At 30.9% G+C, this 25,801-nt stretch overlaps 4 protein-coding genes across 4 annotated transcripts; 3 read left to right on the top strand and 1 right to left on the bottom strand.

Annotated features, from left to right (window-relative positions):
* The first annotated feature begins 7,903 nt into the window (after nucleotides 1-7,903).
* LOC108341490 (protein JINGUBANG) lies at nucleotides 7,904-9,230 on the top strand. Its single transcript, XM_017579169.2, has one exon. It carries the CDS (start codon nucleotides 7,941-7,943, stop codon nucleotides 8,976-8,978), a length of 1,038 nt encoding a protein of 345 aa, XP_017434658.1. The 5' UTR covers nucleotides 7,904-7,940; the 3' UTR covers nucleotides 8,979-9,230.
* A 2,500-nt stretch (nucleotides 9,231-11,730) lies between these two features.
* On the top strand, nucleotides 11,731-14,005 carry LOC108336413 (protein MHF2 homolog). The gene is made up of 6 exons (XM_017572862.2): nucleotides 11,731-11,920; nucleotides 12,017-12,065; nucleotides 12,151-12,191; nucleotides 13,406-13,445; nucleotides 13,590-13,643; nucleotides 13,744-14,005. The coding sequence occupies exons 1-6, from the start codon at nucleotides 11,897-11,899 to the stop codon at nucleotides 13,845-13,847; spliced, it is 312 nt and encodes a 103-aa protein (XP_017428351.1). The 5' UTR covers nucleotides 11,731-11,896; the 3' UTR covers nucleotides 13,848-14,005.
* Nucleotides 14,006-15,184: 1,179 nt separating this feature from the next.
* Nucleotides 15,185-17,897, top strand: LOC108332017 (protein-L-isoaspartate O-methyltransferase 1). Its single transcript, XM_017567105.2, has 4 exons — nucleotides 15,185-15,404; nucleotides 16,020-16,290; nucleotides 16,752-16,916; nucleotides 17,424-17,897. The coding sequence occupies exons 1-4, from the start codon at nucleotides 15,399-15,401 to the stop codon at nucleotides 17,669-17,671; spliced, it is 690 nt and encodes a 229-aa protein (XP_017422594.1). The 5' UTR covers nucleotides 15,185-15,398; the 3' UTR covers nucleotides 17,672-17,897.
* A 1,737-nt stretch (nucleotides 17,898-19,634) lies between these two features.
* On the bottom strand, nucleotides 19,635-22,292 carry LOC108330441 (28 kDa ribonucleoprotein, chloroplastic). Its single transcript, XM_017564949.2, has 4 exons — nucleotides 21,741-22,292; nucleotides 21,554-21,655; nucleotides 20,015-20,305; nucleotides 19,635-19,901 (listed from the first exon to the last, which is right to left on the bottom strand). The coding sequence occupies exons 1-4, from the start codon at nucleotides 22,197-22,199 to the stop codon at nucleotides 19,836-19,838; spliced, it is 918 nt and encodes a 305-aa protein (XP_017420438.1). The 5' UTR covers nucleotides 22,200-22,292; the 3' UTR covers nucleotides 19,635-19,835.
* Between the last annotated feature and the right edge of the window lie 3,509 nt (nucleotides 22,293-25,801).

Here is a 25,801-nt window from a genome sequence, read left to right as displayed (position 1 = left end):
ATATTTAACGATACCCTAAAAAGTTAAATGTATAAGAAGGATACACCTAGTATAATACTAAATTTATAAAATTGAACCTATTGAATATTGTTTATCTAATTTTAATATAATGGTTTAAATTAGGATGATAATATAGCTCAGAACACAGTTTATTGGACATCTCTTTTGTGTCCTCTCCTTGTTATTAATTTTATTAAAAAATTTATATATGAATAAGTATAAGAATACATATTTTGTTCATTAAATTTAATGAACATAAAATTATGCTAAAAGCTGTGTTTAATGGTCATGTAGTGACAATCATTATCCATTTTATACGGTAATATGTTACACTTATGTAATATAGTACACAGTTATTTAATTATTAATTCTTTATAAAAATTAAATTCATATTGAACGATTTACGATAATTATATATCAAAAAATAATTTTCTATTAATATTTATAAAAACTTTCAAAAGTTCAAAAACAATCATTTTTAATAGTTTTTTTATTAAAAATATGTGGAAAAAAATCTTCAAAGTATTAATATTTTTTTATTGAATAGGTTACGGCTAAACCGCCCGTAATGAATAGTTTTTTTAATGAATAGTTTTTTTTATTGGAAAAGAGTATTCTTCTTTCGAAGTATAAATGAAGTCTCTCAAGATTCAAATTTTATTTTCTGTACTATAGCTACAATATTGTTAATAAAAACCAATCAGATTAGTAAAAGATTATCCGATACTCAATTAGAAAAAACTACTGAAAACATTATTCATATATAAGTATTAAGTTAAAGAATTGCATAATTACTATGTAAAATTAGTCTGAATTTATAAACTTCTAGAAAAATAAAGGCTTATATGAAGACGTTGATTATTCAACATTTGTAATCTCGTACTCATTTTATTATAAACTGTGTTATTATTAGGTTTTGATTATTTAAGCAGGTTAAAAAAATTATAAATGCACACACACTAATCTCGTAGAAAGTACGTACGCTCAAGTTTTTTAATATTTTTCTTTTTTAAAAATGCAAAAAAAATAAAGCTTTATAAACAAGCACATGCATAAGAAGGAAGATTACATTATATATTTGGCACATTCTAATTGAGCAAGTATATAATGGAGAAACAAAAGCTGCACTTTGCCTCAATCAAACTTAGCCTGCTCTAGTAATCATACACACATATATATAACATCAATTACACCTACATTCGACAAAAAGCAAAATCTTGACACTTTTTTTAAACCATAACATGAAAGGAAGAGTCTCAAAACTCTTAAACACACTACCTAGAAACCTAAGTGTTCCTAGAGATGTGGTCAGCACTTAAGTCAGCGCACTAATTTATCTCCATGACCTTTTTGTTCACTCAGAAAAAGGCACCAAGGAATCGTAATCAACGATATACATGCGTTGTGCTCCATATTATTCGAATATTAAAATCAACCTAAGTGGTCTGTTACATATATGCACATAATCATGAATGAAGAAAACTTAAGTTTGATCCCACTATAAAATATACAGAAGCTTTTGCTGCATTCCATGAACCCAAAAGAATATAATTTTGGGTGCAAGTCCATTGGAGGGAAGTAATGACAAAAATGAGACATAGAATGACACGTTTCATAGCTAGAGTGCTAAACCGAACCTTATGGCAATGATATGATTCTGTGCAGGCACGTAAGCACAACTAGTTTTTAAATGGAACCCTGTGATACACTGTTCACCCTTGTTTAATGCTTTTGTGATTGCCATTTACATATTTTGTAATATTCGAGGGCCACAAAACATATTTAATTCCTATTCGGTGGGATTCTACATATTTCATCAAACTCATGTTTCTTGCACAGGTATCCTAATAATGTCTCCCAACAATAGAAAATTATTGATATATAGTTTGATGACTGACGCAAAAAATGTATGTATACTTTATTTATTCAAACCAACTTTTCATAGAGGAAGTAACAGATAATCAATAAAATATGATTCAGAGTTCATATGCGGAGAAAGATCACAGAATAAGAATAAATATGATAAAGTTTGCATTATAGTGGATGAATAACAAAAGTCACTGTTAATTTTTAAAAGTTTACAAAATTTCATGGGTTAGCTAAAGTAATCTTAACTTTTCTTAAAACAAGTTTTTCGTTTCTATATTATAAACTTAAAGAGAGTATTTTAAAGGAGGCTATTAATAGGATTTTTATAAATGATTAAGAGATTAATTTTACAGTTATCCTAACCCTTATTCAGGCCCATGCTTTATAGCAACCTGCGTATTAAACTTCTAATTTTTTTTAATTATTTACTCCATTAGATAAAAATAAATTTTCTTTAACTTATATATATGTATATTATACTTTGATTCACATCGTGTGTGTTAATATATGTTGTACAAGGGATTTAGTTCATATGTTAATGAATAAGTTAAATGTTTGATTATTTCAAAACATGAGACAAAGCTATATCATTCAAGTAATTAGAATGTTGCTTGAGAAAGTGTTAAAAGGTGATAATTAATGCTGTGATAGTGTATATATAATGGCTTAAATGTCTATTTAATTTTTAAGGGATAAGATCTAAGACATGGTTGGTGATAGTTTGAGTAACAAATTGACTAGAATGACTTTTTTCTCTTTTAATTATTTCAGTCACTTGTTTGTTTAATTAAGAGAGAGAAAGTTTAATTAAGAAAGAAAAAGACTCAATTAAGTAGAATTATCAAAATATATTATCTGGTCCAACTTATTATGAATTGATTATTTAGTGAGTAAATCCAATCAAACTCATTTATTAGTAAATTCAAAAAATTTAAGATCAACTTGACTTACTACGGGTTGATAGATTAAACGGGTAAAAATACATTTATTTTAAAAAATTACAACTTTTTTTCTTTAATCTAACATTTTTTTTAGTACGTAGCCAAAATTCAAAATGTTCATTTTTTTTGCATTTTAAACAATAAATAAGTCATTCATCTCAAAAACTAAATCATAATTTTAAATAATCTCAAAAGTCAATCCAACATATTGACTTCATCTTAATAAAGCTCAAACTTCAATAAAGTATAAATACAAAGGTAAAGAGTGAATGAAGTATAATGAGCGTGGACATCTCTTTTCCAAAATCTAAATAAAAATGTTTGCTTGCGTTTTTAGTTGAACAATTAAGTTAAGAGTGATGTGAGTTTTTTTATGTCCGTGTTGTTGAGTTAACTCAGCTTACCACGAGTTCAATCCAGATTAACCAAGTTCTTAGTGGACCGAATTCATTTTTGGTTCATATTAAAATTTGTAATTTTTTTAACCCAACCTGACTCAAATCCATCATATGTCAGATTAGTTCACGAGTTTTAATCTATTTTAAGAGCTCTACAAATATATCATTTAAGTTTTAACATAACACTAAATTGAAAGATAAATCAAGTAAGAAATATATTATTCAAGTTAAAATGTCATTCTAAAAAAGCTTATATGTAATACTTATTTTTTTTCAAAATACTTCATTGGGATGATGAAGAGTAGTGTTATGTGATGATATATGTGCATATCTAACAAATGAGTTTAAACTAAATGTTGAATGAGATATAATTAAAGATGGCAAAAAAAATTTGTGTATGCATATGCCCACGGATAAAATTCACGAGAGATAGTTGGTACCTGCGAGTATTTACTACCTATGGGTTGCAGGTTTTTTAATACCCACTTATAAACGGGTCGGATGCGAGTATTATTCTACCCGATTCACAGGTACCCGTTACCCATAAAAAAAAACCAAAAGTTAATTTATATTTCATTTAATTAAGTTTAATTTAAAATAAAATTGATTTATATTTTATTAAATTTAATTTAATTAAAATTAAATTTTAGTTTATATTTTATTTGATTTATATTAAATTTGATATATATTTTTTTAATTTTATTTAAATTTTATTTAAAAAATATATAAAATATATATTTTCTAATATTTGTGAGTATCCGCAGATTTGAAAATATTCGTGAGTTTTTTTTTTAAAATAGTATCCGCACGAATAGCCGGTGAAGTTTTCATTTTACGGGTTAGATTGCGGGTAAGCACTATCTGTATCGGATCCGACTTGTTGTCATTCCTAAATATAACATACACTCAAGAATGATTACGTGTTTTTGGTTTTGAAAAACTTATAAATAAAAAATATATAATGATAAATATATAATACATATATATTTATATATAACGTTCTATTATTTATAATAATATTCTTTAAGAGTTTTTTTTTATGTGATGTCAACTTTAACACAAATGATATTGCAAATTTAAAAGAGGATAAAAAACTACTTGATGAGATTTGAAAAACAGTAGTTTTTTCTAACTATTTTAGGTTTTATGATCCATTTGGATAGTTAATACATATATATATATATATATATATATATATATATATATATACATATATATATATATATATATATATATATATATAGTAAAATGAACTTGTGTGATTACAAAATTTCATGCACAGATAGTTTTATAATTGAGAACTATCAAAATAAACATAAGATTACCATATTGAGAATTGTATGAATAATATTTCAAGAATATCTCGACAATAAATTTATAATTAATGTCTTAATACATCTAGTTAACATATTGATAAACACTCAAACTACTATTAAGATGATTAAACAATTGATCACATATTAGGGTTATTAATATAAGTACACCATAAAGACTCATAAATATAAAAGTTCATTCAAATAACATAATAGATGGTAATTTCAAAGCATATACATTCTTCCAATGAGAAAGAAGAAATAGTAACAATTAAAGTTTGATTGTAGAGTTCACGATATATAATTTGTGTAGATTTTAGTGTTCACAAAAAAGATATATGATGTAGTTTTGAGCAAATTTTGTGTTGTCACCCTCGTTACTTCAAAATACAATTATACTCTAGCTGTACGACTTTAAGTATCATTATTGGTGATCTAAATGGTAAAATACTTTAGAAGGTAAAAGAAGTATCAAACATTTCAAAAAAAGTGAAAATATAATGCAATTTGAACTTTAAAAATATTTCTTTTTTCAAAAAATAAAAAAATAAAACGTAACCTCTATCTGCTAAAAAAAATGAATCTTATAGAAAAAAAGAAAAAAGAAAAGAAGCTGAAACATGAGTTACGTAGGGAAACATCTTGCGAGACTAAGTATTAAAATTGGAATACGTTCATGGTTTGAATGTAAAGTGTGATACATTCATAATATAAATACTTTTTCATGTATTATTTAATTTTACATTGCCGTGTAAAATAGAATAATTTTTGTAATAATTATTAACTCATATCTAAAATGATTTTTATATGGTTATAACCAGGTGAAAATACCTATTACACCAATAATATATATAAAAGTTAAACTTTTAAAAAATAAAAGAAATAAAGTAACTGTCGATGTCTAGGGATTTCTTTAAGGTAATGCAAGAATATATGGTGACACTTTTAACTATAGCGAAAAGGACTTGAAATTTTTTAAATATGGAACTTTTAACATAATTAAGACATTTAGTCAAGAAAATTTTATAAAATTTTACATTCGCCTTTGGTATATGATGATGCCTGAAGAACACAGAATAATGTGATTTCAGTGAAAACGAAGGTTGATAAAGAAACTTGCCAATGAAAAAGGGTTGACAAGCTAAGAGAAAATGAGCATAATTACGTTAGAAAGATAAAGATGTGAAAATTGTAAAGAATGAAGAAAGGTTAAATTAAAGTGGATGAATAAGAAAGTTAGAATTGGTTGGAAATTTTTAACGTAAAATAGTATATAGAAAGAGAAGTAATGATGACACTTTTAAAAAAGAATAGAATTTAACTCACTATCATGTGTGTGTCTCCATTGTTTGAAGTAATAATGGACGACCTAGCCAGCTAGATCGAATAAACATCAATAGAGCTATCCTAATGTATTATAGCATTTTCACTTCCCACATATAGATACATATACAACATTTTCCAATTTTATTATCCAATTATATATATGCATTGATTAATTTATTCACTAATTATAATCAACTACCAACTAATAACCTTTACAACTATTGCTAACAGCTAATTAGTTTAACTTTTTTAAGTTTTTAGCACAAACGCTTTCTTGATATTGGTACAATTTTAATCAATATCATACGTCATTAAATAACAACAATAATAATATAATTTACAATCCTATCTACTGTGGACAGCACCCTAGACCCTTCTATAATTTAAAAAAAAAAATAGATTTTTAATTTTAATTTTAAGCTTAAAATTTCATTTTTTTTTTCATTCTTTCATTCATGTTCTTTCCTTGTCGAACTAATAAACGTTTCAATTCTTTTATCCATTTATCATAAAATTAAGAGAGATGAAGAATAGTAATAAATAACCGTCAAATTTGTCTATAAAGTATAAAAGTGATATAATAGGAAATTAGATAATATATTAAAAATATTAGTACATTAATTATATATTAAAATATGGTAAGTTATATCCAAATAGTTATTGTACTATATTATGATATTCTTTAAAAAAAAATTATCATAATAGATCACTTAGTAGTATTCTATTTTTTATTCAACTGGTTTGTTACACAGGGTAATATACAGATCAAATTAAACTGGTATAACTTTTTTTACATATTATAATAAACTTATATAAAAGTGAATTCTGATTTTGTATTCGTTAAAAAAATTATATTATTATTATGCATGTTAAAACTAAATGACAACAGTCAGATGATCAAATATAATGTATATACTATAATTGTGACATAAAATAATTTTAAATTAATACAAAATGTATATAATATAACCATTTAAAAATGTATATAATATATCATATTTATATAAATGAAACAATAAATAATTTTATACTAATACAAAATTTTACATCTATGATTTATAGCAAAAAAAATTATTCTCTCAGTTAGGTTTGAAAGAAAGGATAATCTAATAAAAAAATGTTATAAAATTAATAAAAGTGAATATATATATATATATATATATATATAAGTGGAAAATCAAATTACTTATTAAAATATATTTTATCAATTGATTCCTAAATTCTAACTTATTCGTAACAAAATTTATTAAAATATAACACTAATAACAAGTCATAAAGTGATTAAATAACTTATTCCAAATATTTTCAAATTTTTACATTGTTAGTTTTGATCTATATAAATTATACAAAAAATAATTTTATATTAATATTAAATTTATGTATATATGATTTAGGTGATAATTTTTTTAATGTATAAAACTAAAAGATACAACATGACCCTTAAGGTTGTTTTCTTTATGGTTATGCCCAGAAAGAATTTGAATTTTTCATAATATTTCTTTAGATTTTAGATACGAGAAAAAGATTCTCATATATTGAGTAATTTTTAATTAATTTTGTCACAATTAATGAATTAGCTAAAAGATACTTGTTTTCATCTTTTACTTTTACTTTTCGTATGAAATTAGTTCAATTAAATGTTAACATCTCTGTTTAATAAGTGGATTTAATTGTTTATAGTCCGGAAGAGTTTTGAATGAATCTATATTTTATTAATAACAAATGCAATAAATATTGACATTAAAATGTTCCTTAAATTACAAGATAAAAATTTGAATAAATGTAATACATAAGAAAACCGAAACACTGTTGCATTGCATATAAAATTTCTGCATTTTTTTCCTTATTTGCATTGGGCAGAAGCACCAGGTTGACTAACGTGATTCGTAGGGTCCAACAAATCGTAGGTGGAGCCCACCACTTGGTTTATTACCCCACCAAGTTACTGAGCGGAGCATTCGGCATTTGCCAAGTGTATAGCCTCACACATATGCCACGTACCATTACAACACCAATCCCAACCACTACTTATGTTCCCGCTTCAGCTACTCCCTCTTCATTCACTCCACCCTTCTCAACCCTTCACTTCCAAAATGAACAATTCCGCAACGCTCCAACAACGGTGCGTGGCTTCCCTTAAAACCCTAACACCCCACATTACCTGTCTCGCGGTCCACCGTAACCTCCTCTACGCCGCTTCCCTAAACCTCATCAACGTCTTCGACCTCTCTCATTACTCCCACATCGACGCCTTCAACCAAAGCCCTGCCTCAGGCTTTGTCAAGTCCATCGCCTTCACCAACTCGAGGGTTTTCACCGCTCACCAAGACCGCAACATTCGCGTCTGGCTCATCACTCCCTCCAAACGACATCGTCTCCTCTCCTCCCTCCCCACCGTCACCGACCGTCTCCGCCGCTGCATCGTTCCCCGAAACTACGTCAGCGTGCGCCGCCACAAGTCCAGGCTCTGGATCCAGCATTGCGACACCGTCTCCGGTTTAGCCGTGAACCAGAGGCTCATGTATTCGGTTTCGTGGGATAAGAGCTTTAAGGTCTGGGACTTGTTCAGTTTCCGGTGTTTGGAGTCCGTCAAAGCGCATGAGGACGCGATCAACGCTCTGGTTGTTAACCGAGATGGTATCGTATACACCGCCTCCGCGGATGGGAGCATCAAGGTTTGGAGAAGAGACTGCGAGGGGAAACGGCACGTGTTGGTGAGCAGCATTGGAAGGCAGAAGTCGACGGTGAATGCGCTTGCGTTGGACGGCGGGGGCGCGGGGTTGTTTTCCGGCGGTTGCGACGGCGAGATATGCCGATGGGAGTGGGGGTGCGAGGAAAACGGCGCGGTGAAGATGGAGACGTTGAGGGGTCACAGTGGAGCCATACTGTGTCTTATCCACGTGGCGGGTTTGTTGGCGAGTGCGTCCGCGGATCTAACGGTTAGGATCTGGCAACGGGAGAGAGGGAGGAGTGGGTATAGTTGCAGGGCGGTGTTGGAAGGGCACGAGAAACCGGTGAAGTCGTTGGTGGCCTTTGCGGGAGGTGACGATGACTCAAACGGCGTCGTTAGTCTATTCAGTGGAAGCCTAGACGGGGAGATTAAGGTGTGGGAGTTGTTTGGTTCGGCCTGATTGTGCGCACCTAATGCACCGTTTGAGCACGCTCTTAGTTGGCTAGGTTAAAACTCTGATACTAATTGTGTGAGTGTGCAATACATAATAGTTAAATCCAGAACTTAACCAGACTCCCTAAGTCCATTTCGTGCTACTGAAGGAATGTTCCTGTGCGTAAATTACATCAAAATAATTACGAAAATTTGTAATTAGCTCGTCTGATATGATATGATGCTATGCATGCTTATATTTCTTTCCAATTTCAAGTAGATCTCGATCTTGTTGTAAAAGTTATATTCACATTGACAGTGAACTTTAAATAAATAATCTGCAAATATTGTTGTAAGATGAAAGAAAATTGGTTGCAGAAATCTAAAAGATAAAACAAAACTCAAAGAAAATGATCTGTGCAGAGTTTGAAAAAATGCATGCAACAAACGTGATGTGGTGGCGGTTGTGGTTTTATTAACAATTGAAAAAAGCACAAAACAAGATTACAGTCTGAAAATTCTGAAATACTAAAATGTTCTATGTTGTCCGAAAAAGATACGACCAACCACTTGTTTCTTAGTATTTAATATGCATGTAATGTAATTAAATTTAAATAGTGATTAGATAGAAATAAGAAAAAAGCGGTTGGGTGTGTTGAAAGCAGATCCGTTGTCTAAACTCCAGCACCATGGATCACCACATACCCCTAGACCATGGAGGAAACAGCTTGCAATTCATGCTTCCATGGTAATCCTCCCACTTCCTTGGGAATCATAAGCTTTTGATTCCTTTACCCTTTTGCGCCACTCTTACTGAATTCATAACCTCTTACACTATGTCATTTTTTCCAAATATTCTCCCAAAAATGGGAGACTGTTTTGAATTTTAATTCAAAAAGTTCTTTTTTTTAAAGCTGAATGAGAAAGTTAGTTTCAAATAGTTCGGACTCGAATTTGATATTCTAAAGTAATTCTATAGGCTACGTGAGCTAGAGTAGAATAGAGATGAGAAAAAAAGAAAAAAATCTGTAACTTTCTATTCATAAAAAAATAATACTATTTATATGCCTTTCTGTTTTCTTTATTTTGTTTCTTCGCCCACTGTGTTTGGTAAAGATTGAATGAATTGTTTGTTGCAGTGAAGCAGTTCAGAGTGGTAAACAATTATTTTCCTATGGATTGACTTGATAAAAAGGAAATAAATAAATAAAGTGAGTGGAAATAGGGAAAATAAATAAAAATATGAAAAAATGCGTTACAAGTAACAACTTCTTTATTTCTCTTTCATCGAATACATTCACGAATTTATTTATGAACTACTTTTTCCCCCTTTACGTTCTGTCTCTCCTATTTGGGCAAGAAAATATACTGAGTATCTATAGAAGAGGTTTTGTTGGAAGTATAGCGAGGCATTATTAACTTGCATTAAATTAATTTTTTTGTTCGTGAATTTTAAATTCGGGTACATAAATTAATACTTTTTATACTATATTCTTTAATAGCCATTAAGTATCAATCTAGTGGAGGATCAAATGCTTAGGGTTATAATTTGCTTTCCAATGGGTTTTTGAAAACCCAAATGTTCCATATAGCAAATTTCCATTAAGAAATATGATAATGAAATTTAAATACAATATCATATGTGACTTTAATGCTTATTTTTAACAAAATTAAACTTACATCCTAATGATAGGCAACAAATACTTTTAATATTGAATAAATAATTGAAATAGAAATCTAATTTTAATTACAAATCATCGTCTATAATTATACTTAAAGAGGATACACTTTTTGGTGTCATTTTTTTTTAATTTTATTTTCTTAATTACTACTGTTTCAATTTAAATTATTACTTATAATAAAAAAATTATTTTTCAGTTTTATCATTTTAATAACTATTTTTTTAATTCAAATAATTACTCATTATATAATAATTATGTATACTTTAATCATTTTAGTAACTATTTTTTCAAATTTAAATAATTATTAATAATAAAAATTTATTTACACAATATTATTATAATATTTTTATTTTAAAAACTAAAAATTTATTTTATTTATACATATATTTATAATTCTACACACTTGTTTTTTTAATTTTATCTTTTTAATTATTGATTTTGTAAAATTGAATTTAACTTAAAATTCACCTTTTAACAAGGTGTCAGAACTATAGATTTAACTACTCTTAGCGAAATTTTTCATTTGATAAATCTATCGTATTATTTGCTATCAAATCACCTACTAATGTTTCATTCACACTTAAGAGACATATGTCTTGGTTTGAGATATTGTATTAGAAATCTCACGTTAATTATAAATAAAACGATTTTATAATACATACTATTTAAGTTTAGGTTTGTACAAATCTTATCTTACAAATTAATTATACAATATTAAGTTAAACTTAAAGTAAACTATTTTCTAATAAATTTTGCATTGGCAAAAGTAAAACATTTGATGCAATGATGCTAAAAAATACTAATTTAGTATCACCTCCACAAAAATATAGTATTTACAGAATGAGTCACCTCTAAATGTATAAAAATAAATAAATAAGATAACTAAACAAAACATCAACAACATCACTTAATTAGCAGAAGAATTAAACAACAAAAATTAATTAAAAATATAATTTTAATATTTAATAAATTTTAAGAAAATTTAATAAAAACCTAATAAAAAATATATAAATTTATCATAAATTTTAAACTTAATTAAGCGCTGTTATTTTATTTTCTCATATACCTTTTTTTTTGCTCTAATTTTCCGCGGCGGCAAACTATGCGAAGTAAAATGAGATTCCCATCCAAACATGTTGAGGAAGTAACCGCACAGTAGCTAGTTTTCTGACTCTTGTGTCATTTTATTTGCCTCCAAATCCAAAGGCGTGTTTGGTGAAGGCTGTGGCGGTGATCGGAATAGCACAGAAAGTATAGCTTTACGATGGAGGAAGTGACCTTGGAGTGTGTACAGCCCTAAAACCCTTTCCTACTCTCTCTTTACAAGGCAAATGATGTATTGATTTTCTGTATACCTCACTTCTTCCTTCAAATTGGGTAACAGGATCTCATTCATTCCATTTTGAAGCGCTTTTGGACACTGCGAGCCCTTGGTCCCACACTTCTTCTCTCTTACTCTGCTTTCCTTCCCACTTTACCCCAATCACTAACTTCTTTTTCTTCTGTTCCAATTTTCAGAGCGGGAAAGTGTTGAACCTAACGACGCTCCGGATTCCGAGGTTCTTTGCAATTTCCTCTCATTTTTTTTTTCTATTCCTCGTAACCCTTTTGTTTGTGTTTGTTTCTTCACAACGATATAATTTCTGAATTTCCCTTGTTATGCTGTGGGACTTCGAAAATTTGGGATTGTTTTGTGCTATTATTTCCAATAATTACTTCGCTAAACTACCCGATTCTTACGATTAAAAAAAAAAGCAGATCTGCTCATATATTAGGATTCTGTTAAGTTTACTGCATTGGATTTTAATTTTGATACTACGTTTCTGTAGCTTTTTAGAAACCTTGGCAATCACATTTATGTCCTTATTAGTGTCCTTGTTCTTATTTATAGTAGTGTGAAGTGACGTAAGGTCATTTTTTTGTTACTGGTTTAGGTTATTTCCATGGTCTCTTCTATTGTCCCTATTGACATATGGTACAGTCCCATGATTTGTTTTTGGTTCAAGAGTGATCCACTTATTGGCAATGCAAACTTACCATTTCTTTCTTTCCTTTTATTTTATCTCATGCTTTGTTCATTTGTTGTTTTGTAAGTCTTGTTCGTGAGGTATTTCAAGTTCAACCGCTTTATTAGCTACATGGTGCCTACACATCATACTTCAGTGTCTGTTGATTTGGTGCATACGAATACGCTTGTCACAAAATCTTATTCAATCGTTACTTTTGGCCGCATTCTTCAAGAAAATTATAATTGAAACTCTGATCATATAACCCTGAATGACAATGAACCGAAAAGTTCAATGTAGAGAATGTGCTATCTGATTAAGAAATTTTGGCCGTTGATAAATGTTTGGAGTTAGTTGTGAAGCTATTTTGTGTATGCAAGGAAGCTTTTTGCTGGATTTTGTCATAGATGAGAGATCTCTGTAGCAAGCATGAAATACAAGGAGTGCGTAATTTTTTCAACACATCACATTGTAAAATACAACCTTCCCCAAATTTTTGGCGAGGGAATTGGCTCTGGTTGTTCCCCTTTCAATTTCTTGTATTCACTTTTTAGGTTTTGCTATATTTGTCTTCAGTTTAAGATGTCTATATATCTAGTTCAACAAATATCTTGTTTTTCATAGTATATTTTGTAATCTATGGCTGACTGGGTGCCATCAACAGCAATAACATCCTAAGTAGAATCTACATTCTCTAATATTTTAGTTATTCTCTTCAACTACATGATATCCCTTGCTTCACTGTTGCATTGGGTTTACTCCTACAGGTAGGAGTTGGAACATCCAAGAAGAGTCGCACAACTTCTGGTATTTATGCCATGTCTCCATTTTTCATTCTATTGATGGATTTATTCTCTGGGGGGTGTTCTGTGATCACGTCACGCCATGGTTTTGTTATTGCAAATTGAACATTGACTTGTTTTACTCATTTCTTCATCGTTTCTAATCCAGCTAATGGCAATACTCTGAAGCTTACCTGTGAACTTCTCCGGCTATTTATCACAGGTTTATTCTTAAAAGAGAAACGCATTGTGCCTGCTTGGTCTTGACTATAAGTTTGCTCATAATCTTTTTAACCTTGACATAAACCTTTCTCTTAATGCAGAGGCTGTTCAACGTGCTGCTGCTGTTGCAGAAGCGGAGGGTGCTAGTGAAATAGAGCCAACTCATCTTGAGATTATTCTTCCTCAGTTACTATTAGATTTCTAATTCATTTGAAATCCTTATATGCAATTTCTACTTCCCCGCATCATCAATTTAGTAGAAAGGACATTAAGATTGGTTGGTCTGAAGATGTCGTATACAACTAATTCTTTCCAGGGACATTTAAAGGGATGAAAACTGACTATTGAAGTTGTTCCTTCACTCGCTTTATCTAACTATTTTGAAGTTGAAGTCTACATTTTCATTTAGTTCATGTAAGAAGTGTAATTTCTTTTTGCTATACCGAAGAAAAAAGAGTAAAATCATTAATTAAAAATAACGTCAAAATTGTGAAGCCATTTTTTTATTAGAAAAGAATTTCAAATTATACAATTCAAAAGTCAAAAAAATAAGTTTTGAATTATGTAATCTAAAAGCCAAACGACTCAGATTTTTAATTCAAAAGCCAAATAACGTCCAAATTATATAATTCCAAAATATTTTTTGAAAAAAAAAATCAAATCACTCAGTTTATAAATCATTTTTAACTCTCGAATTATACCATTTAAATTTTTTTTTTTTACTTTTAAATTGTGCATTTTTGAAAGTAATTTATACTTTCAAATTGCTTAAAGGAAACTACGAAGATGCAAGAAGAAACTCCTTCATCATCAAACTAAGAGAAGGTAAACCCAACTTATATAAAGTCCAATATCTCTTTATGAAAACGAGGTTGCTTCTTTCTACACTTCCCTTTTTTCTTCTTACACCTATAATACTCACAAATACCTAATTACTCCTCATTAAAGTTTTAATATAAAGACAAAAATCCTCCTCCAACTTTTTTTTAATACATTTGGAATTATATAATTCAAAATATTTTTTTAAATCTGGAAACACTAACCAAAGGTGAAGGGTTGCTTGGGGAAGCACAAGCAAGACCAAAGATGAGATGGTCTTTGAACGCGAAGGCAGACGCCAATGGCTTCTCAATTTCTCTCTCCCTTTGCTTTGGCTGTTTCCTCAACAATACACGGAATGTTTTAGAATGCAGTATCTCTATAAGGTTTGTGCACAATTTAGAATATATTTAAAAAATATATTTAAAATTCATAACATACATCTGAATTCAAAAATATTTTTTAAATTACACAATTTAAAATATATCAGGGATTATATAATAATTTGAAAATGTAAATCCAAAATTAATTTTCAGAACTTAGAATACATTAAAAAATAAGAGGTGTAGAGATATTTTTATCTTTTATTATAATTTTCATGAGAAATAATTTGAGATTTATAAGTATTATAGGGTGTAGGAAGAAAAAGAGGAGGTGCAGGAAAAGCCAGCACCAAATGTAACTTAATAAAAAGCCCACGTACCCTTAGTGAAGAGGAAGCGTGAGGTAAAGTGGCAAAAGAAAGATGGCATCATGCCAACGACACCAAACTGCAGCACTACAACTGAACAAGACACCGAAAAACACCGACGTTCTTTAAACGCAAAACAATGATCTAAACCTGTCCCAATTACTGCATCAGTGTCGCTCTGTAACAATAAATCCTTACTGATCCCTGAACCCTAATTTCGCTCCGGAGAACGCTATTTTCTATACGATGGAGGTAACCCCTTTCTCTTTCTTCGTCGTTTATCACTGCGATCGATCGTCGAACATAGTTCCTCACCGACGGAAACAGCTCCTGTCTTTTCTTCCCTCATTTACGTCGAATCCTTGTATTGCTCTCAACTTTTATTAAAACTTAGCTACTAAATTCATAAATTATGAATTTGTTTCCGTCTTTCAACTGCATTACTTGAGGAGCGGCTCCTTGAGTGTGTGTAAACTAATTCTGTTTGAATTTTTAACATATTCATCATGACTGGAATTTTATGGTAATTCTCGTTTAGGAGTATAAACATCGTCTTCCGTATTATAACTTACAATGGTTATTGGGCTTCCTTTTAGTGTTGACCAGTGTTATGCATGTTCAATTACAGTGTATTTGTATGAACTGTTTACTCATTTTGGGCCGATGATGATTCTGGGTCCCTTCTGCTTTTATACCATAAATTTAGCTTTTTTATTCTCTCTGATTGCTCACCACAGGGGTGCAGTTCAGATAAAAGGAATAACGGGAGCTACATGCTTGTGCTTTCTTAGTTTATCCTCTTATTTTCTGTAATATTTAAAACTAGAAGTAATCTAAAGTAAATATATTTTTTTCAAAAAAATTCAGCAATACTGGTCTGGAAGTGCCCTCAACGAGAACAAAGGGATGGTAGATAATTTGCAGAGTTATGGAATTATTTCTTCCAGGAAGGTAGGTGAAGTAATGGAAACCATTGATAGAGCTTTGTTTGTGCCTGGTGGACTTCAACCTTATGTTGACAGTCCTATGCCGATAGGCTACAATGCTACTATCTCTGCGCCACATATGCATGCAACGTGCCTTCAGTTGCTGGAGAAGAATTTGCAGCCTGGGATGCGTGCTCTGGACGTTGGCTCTGGTATAGTCTATGAACTATTTTCTTGCTACTATTATTATATTTTTTTTCTAATTTATTAAAGAGAAATGAAAAAAAAAACTTATTTGAAATAAATTTATTCAACTACTATTGGTGTAGTGGATTTGTTGTTTACTAGTCATGGATAGACTACATAAAATGTTGATGGTGGCTGTACTGGCAAGGGTGTACAGAAAATAGTGAATGCTTTATTTCCTTCCCTTAATGAGGTTGTAGAAGGTAGATGTGGAGATTTATAATGTAAAAATCCTTGATTTTTTGTATTGATAGCACCATTACTCTCAGATTTGCATAATCCCAATTCAATGTGGCAATGTTGTTCGTTCCTTTGTGCAATACAGAATTAAATGATGTTCTATATAACAGGAACAAACTTCTAGTGCCTTCGTTCTCTTTATTCTCTGCATTTGATGCAAACTATTCATACTTTGGACCCTTTGCAGGAACGGGATACCTAACTGGATGCTTTGCCTTGATGGTAGGACCTCAAGGCCGTGCTGTTGGTGTGGAACATATTCCTGAATTGGTTTCTTTTTCAATTGAGAATATTAAAAAAAGTGCTGCAGCTCAACCACTGAAAGATGGTTCCCTTTCAGTGCATTGTGGTGGTACGGTTTCTATGATTTCCTTTTATATGAAATATCGAAACTCTTTTCCACAACAAAATACAACTCCACTTGATGTAATCGATAATGACGGTTTAACCTAGTCCATTTGTTAGATATGGCTGTCGAAGGCTTAATGTGAGGCAAAGGATTGAATAACTTTAACGAGTCATTCAGTTAAACAAAAATTTATAACCTGATGATCTGGATTTGACATCAGTTTGAAGTGATTGAATATACTCAAGTAACCTGATGGTTAGGATTTGGACTTTGATTAATGTGACTGAGTAAACTTCATCTAAAAGTAGAGTTTATTCATAAGCATTCATGTTGTGACACTCCTAGATATCGTGGATTGCGAGTGTCCATATTCACTTTCTGTAACTCTTGTCCTCTGTTCTGCGGTGGTAACTGCATGGTTATTGATGCTTTTTTAGCACTTAAATAATTTGCTATGTCAAGTTGGCGGATCAATAATTTCAAATGTTTGAGTGATTGTTGTGTTGACAGATGGGAGGCAAGGTTGGCCTGATATTGCTCCATATGATGCCATTCATGTGGGAGCAGCGGCACCAGAAATTCCTCAACCACTTATTGACCAGTTGAAGCCGGGCGGTAGAATGGTTATTCCTGTTGGGAACATATTTCAAGATTTAAAGGTCTTGGACAAGAACTCCGATGGTTCTATCAGTATCCGGACTGAGACTTCGGTTCGTTATGTGCCTCTCACTAGCAGAGAAGCTCAGTTACGTGGTTAGTGAAATGGATGTCTGGAAGGCTTTGGTTGTCTGTACCACGTGCTGTAAGAATTTGTATAGTTGAAGCTGCTGTTCTTTTCTTGCCCTAAAACAAATGATTCGTGTTGGTCCTTCAGAACAGTAGTAAGTAGTAATAATTACATCATAAACATTCTCATTCTTTGTCTGAAATCTGAATCTAATTTCTGGCTTTGAATAATATATAAAAAAATTATTTTCTATGTAAGTAGTTGAGTCGAAAACTTGAACAGTTGTGTCGTATTATGCACTTTCTGAGAAGAAGATTTTGAACAATTGACAGAATACAGTTTTGATAATGTCTTCCTATAAACAAATAAAAAACCTGCTATATATGGTAACTGTTGTATCATGAAGTTATTATCACAATATTTCTGATTGCTTGACGTACAATTTAAACTTTAACTTACTGTGTTCATGTAGCAGCATAGGTTAAAATCATATTTATTATTCATATTCACACTTTTTCTGCAACATCGGTTGAGTTTGAGATGTTAACTTATAAATTGAGTACATATTTGGGGCATGTTTAATGCTTCTTAGTAGAAGGGTTTAAGATGCTTTTTGTGATTGTTAAAATTGGTAGGGATGTGGGTGTTTAATTTGTATGTCTTGTGTCATCTGGATGTATTATAATGACACATCTCTTATTATTCTTTACGCATTGATAATCATCAGTTGGCTTATAAAAAATCTAGACTTAATTATGAAGTAATATATTAATCAGTCGCAAATTATATATATTACTAGTTAGTTTAATTATTGAAGCTAGCAATTATTAATAGTTAGTGTTAATCAATGATAATTAAATTTAGTCTTTATCTTTTGAATCTGAGTTGATCAAGGATCTATTTTAACAATTTTCTTCATAGTACTTCAAGTAAAGAAAAAAATGCTTCTTCCTATTGCCCATAAATTAGAAATAAAAAATTAGAACAATATAAATGAACTTTTACAAATTAGTTTATAAATAAATTAATTCTAATTTATGAAAAAACTAATTTTATTTTCCTTCATGTTTTTCTTCTGTAGAAGTGTTTGCAAATAAGTTTGTTCAAAATATCGAAACTTAAAACTTATTTAATTCGAGGTTTAAAATGAATAAGGTAGAACTGATATTTCTGAACTTATTGGCTAGAGAAACCATTTGAAAGGACTATATAGTTTTGAGTTTCTCTTGTTAATTTTGAAAGTGAGACAAATCAATTGACATGTTTTTTGTTTTAAAAGACCATAGGCTATTTTTTATTGCTTTTATAAAACCTTATATTTTTGTTCCTTTTAGAAAATCCTGCACTTACATCGCAATGTTGTCAGATATCAGAATATTTTTGGCACCGAAGGCAAAATTAGTCAACCATACTTATCTTATAATTTCAAAGATTAAATCATCGTACCGGAGTGACTTTCGTGAAAAATCATGCATGTGTCTGGGATTTTTGTGCCAAGTTTTGTACTGACGATCCTCTTTCATGAAAACAAACATTGAAGGCCTCGGTGCTCTAAATATTTCCTAATTTTTCTAATTTTCTAGAGAATTGGTGCTTAGAAATTACACTAACCTTACGGATTATTGACAAATAGATTTAAACACGTATTTAATCACTTCCAGTGTTGATTATTGTTACTAAATATTCATTCAAAGAGAGTCTTTTACACTGTAACCATTGGTTAGTTATTATGCTGCAATGGCAGGAGAAAAGCCTGGTCCTTCAGACAAGAGAAATTCCCCATGCAAAGGGAAGGGACAAGCCGATTTATCTGTGCTTGTAATTTCTTTTACTGTAAAAGGTGTAACCATTTGAATAAGGAATCCACCAGATGACGTGACAGATTGACATCTATATTGCATGAAGTCAGTCTTAAATATGCTCGCATCAATTTCTATTTACCAGAAGATTCAAAGGAACATTATATTTTCGAGCATCAATAGCAAACAAAACGGTTGAGAAAAGAAAATGAATAGTTTTTCCAAAATCCCTAGAGTTTGAATTGTAACTTTTAATCATTTTCATCTAGACATCGAATTAATAACAGTAAGATCTGCAAATTCAATCTGAAACCAGCTGCCAAAGAAGGTAAAAATTGACACTGTATAAAGGGAACTCAATCAGTCGGACATGGAAGATTACTCTCAAGTTACCACTCAGTAGGAGTTGCGTCTAGGCCTTTCCTCTGCAACATTCACTCTGATTGGTCTCCCATCCAATTCCTGCAATAATATCAGAACCACTATATCAGAATTTTACTCCCCAGAATGAAACACACAAGCAGTCCTTGTAATGTTACCACAAATGATCAAGTAATAAAGTACTTGTGTTTTACCTGACCATCAAGAGCAGCAATCGCATCATTCACATCAGCCTCACTGGCCATTGTGACAAAGCCAAATCCACGTGATCGACCACTCTCCCTGTCAAAGACCACCCGAGCCTCCACAACCTTACCATGTTCACTAAAAATTTGCTCTAGCCGAGCATTGTCAACAGTCCATGGCAAGTTCCCAACGTAGATTCTTGTACCAGAACTCAAGGTTCGTGGTGGCTGTGATGAGCGGTCAGGCTGTGCTCCTTTTGGAGCAGCCTTATTTACGGTCAACACTCTTCCATTTAGTTCCTGTCACGGAAAGATGGATAAGATCAAAAACAACTCAAGAAACCACAATAAAACTAGACAGATAAGAAAATCAATAGGCATGCTTATTCCAGCAAAGGACATGTCACCCAAAAGACACATTTCAACTTGGAAGAACAGCTTAGTCGAAAGGCCTTTGTATGTGCAGAAAAGTGTCCATACTCATACAAAATCTAATGAGAACAAAATTAAAATATAAAATTCAGTTTTATTTCGTTCAGTAAAAGTAACAGTCTACACAGACAATAATATTTCAAATACAATAGCATGGAGGTCCCAATTTTTCTATTTACGCAGGCACTGAAGCAATAAGATATGCAGATGACATTGGGTAAAATCTATCGATTACAAGTTTGGGTCTCAACATTTGTACCAATTCCTTGCCACAATTTAAATCTCGAAGACATTTATTACAAGGAGAACAAAGCATCATTAGAACAAGGCCAAACCTCATAGTGTCATAGGTTAACCACTTTGAAGATAATCAAAGAGAAGCAACTATACTAATAACATTTTCCCCTTCTTGTCTATACAAATCTATCATCATAGTTTCTCACATTCACCCCAAATTTTATTTCATTTGGGGAAAATAAAGGGGGAAGGAGGGAGATAGTAATGTGCAGTCATAGAATTCAGGATCCATAAGTAGCCAAACCTGGACACATTTGTTTATACTTTTACACTGGGATCTTAACATTGAGAATAAGAATAGTGTCAGCATGTCACATTTGAATGGAGTGGACTGATCCTACCCTCCTGTGCACCATTGTTTGGATTGTTTAAAACTAGATGGAAAGAAGTATAACAAGATGACACACACATCCCATCCCATCCCATTTTATCCAATACCACTTTTTCTTCCCCTTCAATTGATTTTTTGTGAACCTAGATTCTTTTCGGGCCAAGAGTCACAAACTAATTACTAAAAGCACCCACACTAACATCTCTCAAAAGATGTTTTTTCATAGACATGGACAAAGGAATCAAACTTCTGACTACATCTTGGGCATGACAATCTGGGAATATACCACATAATGTTGATGCTCAATCTTTTTACTGTTCCATTCCATCACAAAATTACCCAAACAATAGAATAATACTTAAATTCCATAATTCTACACATCCACCATTAAACATCCAAATTCTAACACAGTTTTCCACTTGAATATTGGACCACAATTATAACCCTACTAACTCAAAAACAAAATATAAAGCAACATAACAACTTACGTAACCACTGAACTTCTTGACAGCCTTCTCAACCTCTTCAAGTGTACTCATGGTGACAAATCCAAAGCCACGACTCCGGTCAGTGACCCTATTATAAATTACCTGAAACCACGGACACCCACATTGAAATCAAACGTTTGAAACTTCAAATTAAAGAAAATACCAACATAAACAAAGACTCACTCACCTCAGCAACCTCAACGGTGCCAGCCTCCTTAAAAAGGAAAGCCAATTGCTCGCTACCAATATCATAAGGCAAGTTCCCGACAAAGATCTTAACTTCCTCGGGTGGTTGAGCGAAACCCCCTCCGGTGACTTCCTCCGCGCCGTCATCGCCACCTTCTTCAGTTCCCCACGCGGTTTCGCCTTCGTTCTCCCATATGGCGTTGCCTTCCTCTCCTTGGGCCCAATCCGATGTCTGGGCGACGAATGTGAGGAGAGAGGGGAGGCGGGTGGTGTTGGTGGTGAGGGGAAAGAAGGAAGAATTGGAGCATGGAAGCTTGAGGTTGAGGCGCTTGGAGGGAACTGAGAGAGAAAGGGTTTTGTTATTGACGCGGAAGAGAGAAGGGAGAGAGAGAATGCATGATTCCGCCATTGTGAGAGAGTTGAAGGAAGACGTGGTTGTGAGAGAGAAAGGCATAGACATGGATAGAGTTTATGACATCACAGAAGAACCGAAGCACCACACCGAGATTGAGGAGAAGAGAGGATAAGGGGTATAATTGAACATTAGAAGTGGAGGGTTTTGGTTGCTCCTAGGAAGTACAATCAAAAATACCCCAGATTTTTTTTTTTTTTCTATCGGAGAAATCTTACTTCGAATAACTTCTTTTAAGTAAATATTAAAATTGGTCCTAACTATTATTGTCCAGGTTAATAAGTTTGTCAATAAATAATAAAAATTTCATGCGAATTAATCTTGGTGTTCAATATTCTAAGTAAACATTAGTCTTTTAATTAACGAGGTATTGTTGATTTACTCATAAAATGAGTTTTTTTTTCGGTATTTTAAAATACAAAGTGATTTATTTTAGTCACTGAAACCAAACAGAAGAAATTTTGCTCGAAGATTTTGCTTTGTACAAAAGAGAATACACAGTTGAAATATATTTTTGTTTTTGTTTTATCTCAAAATATATATATATATATATATATATTTGTGATTAATCTATTTAGTTCTATTTTAATGTTTCATGATGGATGATTTACAGTGATATGACCATGTTTACTTCAAATATTGAAATAATATGTAAACTTTAATAGGGAAAATTTTGAATAGAGTTTAAATTTCTTTTTGCAAAGAGTGTGAGAGGTTGTTTGTTGGAATTAGACGGTTTACAAATATTGAAATTTTGAAATTTTTTAAAATCACTTAAAAACACAGTAAAAAGAGGATAGAAATAAAAGTTCGTTTTATAGTAGCTCGTTCAATCTAAGTTAAGTTAAATTCTTTTATAAGAATTCTTAAAAAGTTTTACTAACTTCAATAAATTACAAACAATTTTCACTAATCTTGGTTTGCACCAGTTTAATCGACTAAAATACCGTTTAACTCTCTTAACAAAATAAATTGGAGTGTTTTGAATCACTCTTGATTATAAAAAAATAAATATATATTTAAAACAAGTACAAATGAATAACTATTTAAAAAAGTATATGATCAAAATAATATAAATAAGAAAAACTTGTTATAAATATGTATCACTAATAGTAGGACATGTAGTATTTATGCACAACTAAAGAAAGAAATATAACATCGGTTTCCTAGGAAACTAATGTAGTATGTTTTCTTAGTAAGGGAGACTATATCGGTTGTGCCTAAAACTGATGTTTTATGTATCACTAGACCATATATAACATCTCTTCTAAACATAAACCATGTAGTTTCTCTCACCAGGAGGACATACTACATTTATTTTTTAAGAAAACTGTTATGTGATATGTGGTCAATGAAACCATCTATTTTTTTTAATGAAATGAAATTAATTAATTATTCAATAAAACTAAAAACATTGCAACTCAAACTCTTATTCTGCCTATGCAAAACCCTTTGTTATTGTTATATCGATTGGTCCAATTATTACTGTTTCAATTTGATCAATCAAAGTAACTCGTTATAAGAATCCTGAAAGAAGAGGGTGAAAAAAAGTTAAATGAGTCAGTGAGTCAACCCGTGGTGGTGGGTCGAGCCAGATTCAAATTTTTTCGGCTCACTAATAAATGAGTCGAGTTGGGTTTGCTCAATAAGTGACAAACACATAGTGAGTCGGGTCGTGTCAAATGACCCGTTTTAACAGCACTATAATTTATAATATTAATGGATGTATTTTAGACTTTTATGGCTTCTTTCTTTTCTCTTAATCATTCAAAGTCTCTTTTTTCTTCTCCAGATCCCAGGATGACTTATATTAACAATCACAATATTTATTATGCTATCTTTCCATTCTCATAAAAAAGAAAAACATCATTATCCCATAGACACAACAATCCTCCGTTTAAGTGATAAGGTTGATTTTCAATGCACATCTTTATCCCCATAAGTCTTAAGTCTTAGTATAACTTTATATCATCTTTGTCTTTTTTTACCCTTGAATACAAAGTATACGTGTTTTCTTTTATTAAATCACTTATGTAATGAATTTCTTTGTTAGTGACCGTAGTCATCTAACATTGTATAACATCATTCTCATGGTTCCCGTTTCCTCTTCTCCCATTCCTTATTCTTGTTTATTTCTTTGTTCTATTTTGATAAAACAATTTAACCATGAACTCTTCCTTTCTAATATCCTTTTTATCTCTATGAAAGAATGACATATTTACAAGTTATACAAAGCTATATTAATATAATTAGTTAAAAAAAAACTCAAGTAATCTAACATAAACCAATCTATTTATAATCGATTGTTTGAGAATAAAATTACAAAAATTGAATGAAACTTAGTTTAGTTTTAATTGATTAAATAATAAATTCAGTCCAATCCAATATAACTCATTCAATGAATACTATTAAAAAATGTTAAGTGAATAGATTGTCTTTACTACTTTGCAAACTAAATTTATCTCCTCCACATTATCTTAAGAAAAACAAGACATTTATGGATTTTATCGGAAAAAACTATATAGGTTTGCCTCAATCTCCTTTTGATTTTAAAATATGAAAGATGAAATGAACATTCTTTATTTAAAAAAAAAAGGTTTGTAGCCTTTTAATAATAAGGAAATACAGAAACGGTTTGTTTCAACAGAGTATTACTTTTTACTTTCGAATTATATATTTGGTGTGTGTCCATCTTTAAAAAACTCAGAGCTATAAGTAATAAGTAATATGGTAATAGAAAGTTGGGCAATTATATTACTCTTCACTTTAAAAATTAAGGAATTTGCTTTAATAAAAGTAAAAATGAGTTATGTATTAACGATGATAAATGATAAAGAAATAAAAAATGAGTTACTATAAGAATCATCGTATTATTTTACTATTGAAAAAAGAAAAACTAGGAAAATAATAACTGAGTAAAATGTCAATTTTTGTTTTTCTTTCCAATCCTTGCCATGACCACAATAGCATCGGTCTTGTGAAAAAAATATATAAAAATATGAATGGTCAAAAATATATATTATGCGACTGCAAATTTTATTTTAATTTATAAGCATGGACAATAAGAAGTGACAGAAAATGCATAGATAATAAGGATATTTGTTTTTTAGTGGAATAATTAAGTTTACTCATAATATTAATTTGTTAATTGTACCTAAGAAAAAGTAAGCCTAGGATTACGCCACAAAAAACGTGCTAAGAATATTGACTGTTAAATAAGATTTCAAGTACACAAAAAAATATCAGTGTGTTGAGATTTCAATCATCTAGATAAATAATAATAGTAATAATAAAAAATTAATATGCAATAAGAAAATAAGAAAAAATATTTCAAGCAAGATAAATAATAATAATAATAAATTAATACATATTAGAACATAAGAAAAAAAATGAAACTGAAAGTACACTGTAGCCCACACCAACTATGGTGTGAAATACGTCTGGGATTCTATTATTCGTTTTGTGAAGCATTATAATTTGCATGCTACATAGAGCAAACAATCCCCCTCAACCCATGTCAACTTCCACTGCTCATTATACAAAAACAACTAAAATTCCTAACCAAACATATATAATTGTTTTCGGATGTAGGGTGAGGAAATCCACAAAACACTTATTTAGAGTTTCTTTCAAATCACCTTAGGTTATTA

The sequence above is a fragment of the Vigna angularis genome, chromosome 1 (assembly GCF_016808095.1).
Source record: "Vigna angularis cultivar LongXiaoDou No.4 chromosome 1, ASM1680809v1, whole genome shotgun sequence".
NCBI classification, from domain to species: Eukaryota; Viridiplantae; Streptophyta; class Magnoliopsida; order Fabales; family Fabaceae; genus Vigna; species Vigna angularis.
Note: the sequence above shows the minus strand (reverse complement) of the source record. Positions and strands in the feature narration are given on the sequence as shown.